This window comes from Rhinopithecus bieti, unplaced genomic scaffold (assembly GCF_001698545.2).
Source record: "Rhinopithecus bieti isolate Rb0 unplaced genomic scaffold, ASM169854v2 scaffold_19708, whole genome shotgun sequence".
Taxonomy (NCBI): domain Eukaryota; kingdom Metazoa; phylum Chordata; class Mammalia; order Primates; family Cercopithecidae; genus Rhinopithecus; species Rhinopithecus bieti.
The window spans coordinates 2,499,363-2,503,889 of NW_016810765.1; the positions used below are offsets into that span (position 1 = coordinate 2,499,363).

The window sequence follows — 4,527 nt, forward strand, 5'->3', positions numbered from 1 at the left end:
TTTGATATTTGTTAATTCAAATTAAATTGGTTTTACATTTTGGAGATTTTGAAGTAATGATTATTTATTATTTATTATTATTATTTTTAAAGATGGAGTCTCGCACTGCCACCTGGGCTGGAGTACAGTGGCACCATCTCAGCTCACACTCTGCCTCCTGGGTTCAAGCAATTCTCCTGCCTCAGCCTCCTGAGTAGCTGGGATTATAGGGGTTCGCCACCACGCCCAGCTGACTTTTTGTATCTTTAGTAGAGACGGAGTTTCACCATGTTGGTCAGGCTGGTTTCGAACTCCTGACCTCATGATTTGCCTGCCTCAGCCTCCCAAAGTGCTGGGATTACAGGCATGAGCCCCTGTGCCCGGCCAATTAATGATTATTTGTAAGGATTTTTTTTGTAATGACTATATTTTTAAGGTAATTATGATTCTTCCTTTTTAATCTTCCTGTAGGAATAAAATATGATCCTTTAAAAGAAGAGAAACAACTCATGGAAGCAAAGCAACAGGAACTGAAAAGAATAGAAGAAGCAAAACAAAAAGTAGTTGATCAAGGTAAAGAAAACAGTAAATAACAATGCTAATAAGAGAAGTGGAAAAGACCTAAATATTTTTCATAATTGAATATTATTTTTCTCTGGAGATGCTGAGATTATTTAACAAATATGAGAGAATCTCACTGCATGGGGAATTTTAATGTGGTTTGTATGCTTTGTTATGTGTACAGAAATTTTACCTTATGGAAATTTATCTTAAGGCAAATAATATGTCTAGCTTATTATTATTATTAGGTTTACGTATTTTAAACATATATACACACATACACATACACACATACTAGGTAAGTCAGTTTTTAATGATAGCGATTAATTTTATCGAGCATATTAATTTTCTAGCCTTTGCTTTCGTATTCTCCTTATATCAATTCTTCACCCTTTTGGAGATACTTAGTTTCTTGATATATTTCTATTTGCCTGTATCTGTTTATTTACCCGCTGGCTTCACATATTTTCCAATTAAACTTAGACCATATGTTCCATTACTGCAACCTCTTTTTCATTATTGGAAGCAATGTCCTGCAGAAATCTAACTCCTTTTCACCTGTTCTCTGATCCTTATTGCCAGCTACTTTTTATACTCTCACCCAGTGGGTTTTTTGCCTTGGCATGTAAATATTCTATTGTTTATCTTGAAACATGAAGTCATTTTCTTAACCTAGTCATCTATTTATCTTCTTCTGCTCTGTCATTCATTTAATGGTTAAACATCTTAAAAAAAAAAGTTTACTGACTTCACTGTCTCTGAAACACATTTTCTTTTAATAAAAAATAAGCTTCAATAATAAATGTTTTACTTGTTGGCAAACATTAATAGAGAGTTAACATGTACTTCTTCACAATATCTCTTGTAATTCTGTTTTTTCTTTGTAACAGTTACTTTATATTATGTGTAGTCATTTATCCTTACCTCCAGTCCTCTTTCCTAAGTCTCCTAGGCCTTTTCTTTTAAAATTATTTTATTTTATCAAGATAATATATATGCATAGCTTTAAAATTGAAGCAGTATTATAGTATCCATATTTTAAAAAAGCAACTGTTCCTGGCTCAGGTCCACACCTATATTGCTAAATATGGTGCTTACACCTCTGTTTCTTGATTTATTTAGATATTATTTATATATAAAAAGCATGTTATATATAACATAACATGCATATTTTCTATAACATTTTATAACATATAGTTAATGACGTTACATATTTTAAACTCATCTTGTGTTTCATTGGCATATATATGACGTATAATATATAACACGTGTAATATATATATACACACACGTCCTTTTATGTACTATGAAGAGTGACCCTATTTTTTCATCTTCTCTGTATAGTTTTATCATCTTTTTGGTTAAATCAGAATTCATTGTTTATAGTATCATGACTATATATAAATGTTTTATTTATATGTGAATAAATAAAAGTGGCTTTGAGTATGACTGTTTATTTTGTAGGCTTTTACTTAACCTGCCTGTTTTGTTATTGGGCTCTCCCTGTTCTCCCATGTACAAAATTTGGATCCTATTAGGGCCATTTTCTCTAAACCAAACCCTTGTGTTCTTACTAGGGTGGGAAAGGGATGTTGCTTGGATCTTGGGCTGGGAGAGGGAGGGGACCTAACTTAACTGCTCATTATGCAGATTTAAATCAGTTCTTGTGTGATCTTCCTCTCTTTCCACTATGTTCCCTGTTTGCTATTTTTTGTTTGGTGGGGTTTCCAGTTCCTGCATCTTTCCAGGGTTCTGTGACTTGGTTTTTTGGTGGTGGTGTTTGTTTTAAACTCATCTTGTGTTTCGTTTTGTTACCCTGCAAGACATAGGCATTGGCATGCTTTTCATGTAAAATGGATAGTTGGTTTTATTCAGGATTGGTGCTTTATTGACAGAGTTAATATGAGAAAAAAGAGCAAAGGAATTTAAGATGTTGGTAAAATAATGCATCATGGAATCTGAGCTGCATAAGGAAGTCAGGAGGAAGTAGTGAGTAGAGAAAGAAAGACTTAACATTTAATTGAATGACTAAATGAATTTATGAAAGAAAAGATTTTATTAGGTAATGGTGAGAGTCAAAGATTAAAATATGATCCTCTGTCTTTAAAGAGCTTGTATTCTATTGTCTACTTAATTCTATGATCTATTTATATGTATATATATTCATTTAACTCTGGTGTATTTGAGGTACATATGATTAATATCTTCAACTTTCCTTTATCTAAGGCCTCCTGGGCCAGCTGAATTAGAGAGTAGTAGGCAATTAGAGGAAAAGATAGATTTATATGTATTATTTCTATATAGTACTAGAAATATGAGAAGAGGAACAGAACTACAAATAAAAAAGAATATAGCTTTCATTGGCATTTTAAAGGGAGAAAAGGATAATAACTATGGTTATCAAAGGCATATTTCAAAAAAAATAGGAACCTCAATTCATTATTCTTCTTTATTCTTTCTTTTCTTTTTTTGAGACAAAGTCTCACTTTATTTCCCAGGCTGGAATGCAGTGGTGTGATCTCGGCTCACTGCAGCCTCCGCTTCCCTGGTTCAAACGATTCTCCTGCCTCAGCCTCCCAAGTAGCTGGCATGGACCACCATGCCTGGCTAATTTTTATATTTTTAATAGAGACGGGGTTTTGCCATATTGGCCAGGTTGGTCTCAAACTCCTAACCGCAGATGATCTGCCCGCCGTGGCCTCCCAGCGTCTGGTATTACAGGTGTGAGCCACCTTGCTCCTCCAATTCTTGATTCTTCCTGTTTCTCTGGAAAGTAATGGAACTTGAGATACTTAATACTGTTTTCTGAACATGAAATAGATGATGAACTTCTTTCCTCTTTGTTCAAATGGAGAGAGGAAGAAGATCTTATTTCCTATTTTGTATTTACTGGGGGAGGAGGATATTCAACTATTTTACACATCTGTACACAGACAGCTTAATGGTGGTATCACTAATTTTGAGAGAGATTTCTGTTTTGCTGTTGTTAGTGGATTTTCTCATTTAAGTCTATTATAATTCTTACCTACTAATCTTCATTTTTTAAATATGTTTTTGTACTCAGACATAGGTTAGCAAATTATGAAATTTAATGTCAGTAAATTCTACATGGTCTGCTTTAGTCTCATGGCACAATAAACTAGCTTTTGAAAAATGTTTAGTTGCTTTTGAAAGACTTCTGGAAAGCAAGCTATTAGTGTTCTATTTACATATATATATGTATGTTTCAGCAAGGCAGCATGTTACTTCAATATGTGGATTTTATAGAGTATATTTTCATTCAAGTTAAAAAAAGGAATATTTGCAATTGTAGAACAACATCTGCCGGAAAACAGGACACTTTTGCAGAAAATTAGTTACACAGATCATAAAAAATCTTCAAGTGAAAATTTCCAGTATCCATATTCGTTATGAAGATGATGTAAGTATTTTAATATGTGATATTTGTTTTTATATTTATATGTAAGTTATTTTACTGTTTATTGACACCTGCTTTTTAATGGCCAACCTATTAAATACCAAGAGGATATAGAGCTAAAGATGATGTAATCCTTCTTTTCTATAATTATAGTTGTAATTTGCAGTCCTTAGTATTGAGTGCTTGATTTTACACTTTCCCAAAATGTTCAGACATTAGATCATGAAGGAAATGCCTTGGGAGTTATGAATTTAGCAGTTATGTATTTTTAAAATAATTTAAAGTATGCTGTGTTTACCTCCTGGATAGAATACTGGTCTAGCAATTAGTGGAGCTAGCCTTAAATAATTCCTTGATCCTGAGTAGGTCATTTGTTTTCTCTTAATCACATAATTATTTGCTTTATAATCCTATTTTGTTAGTCTTTTTAAATAATTTTTTTGTAAACTGGAAAACATGCAGTTTAATATTCCCGTGTAACACAAATACATTAGTAATTAGTATTTTATTTGTTTTAGGAAAATATAGGAATAATAGTTTTCTGGAAAGTAATAAAATGTTTTGGATGT

The 4,527-nt window shown here is 32.6% G+C and overlaps 1 protein-coding gene across 1 annotated transcript in view; it reads left to right on the forward strand.

Moving 5' to 3' along the window:
* Positions 1-4,527, forward strand: part of VPS13A (vacuolar protein sorting 13 homolog A) — a 255,836-nt gene that overhangs the window by 31,893 nt on the left and 219,416 nt on the right. Inside the window, 3 exon segments of the mRNA XM_017892695.1 lie at positions 451-552; positions 3,854-3,878; positions 3,880-3,961. Of these exon segments, the coding sequence (XP_017748184.1) occupies positions 451-552; positions 3,854-3,878; positions 3,880-3,961 (209 nt within the window).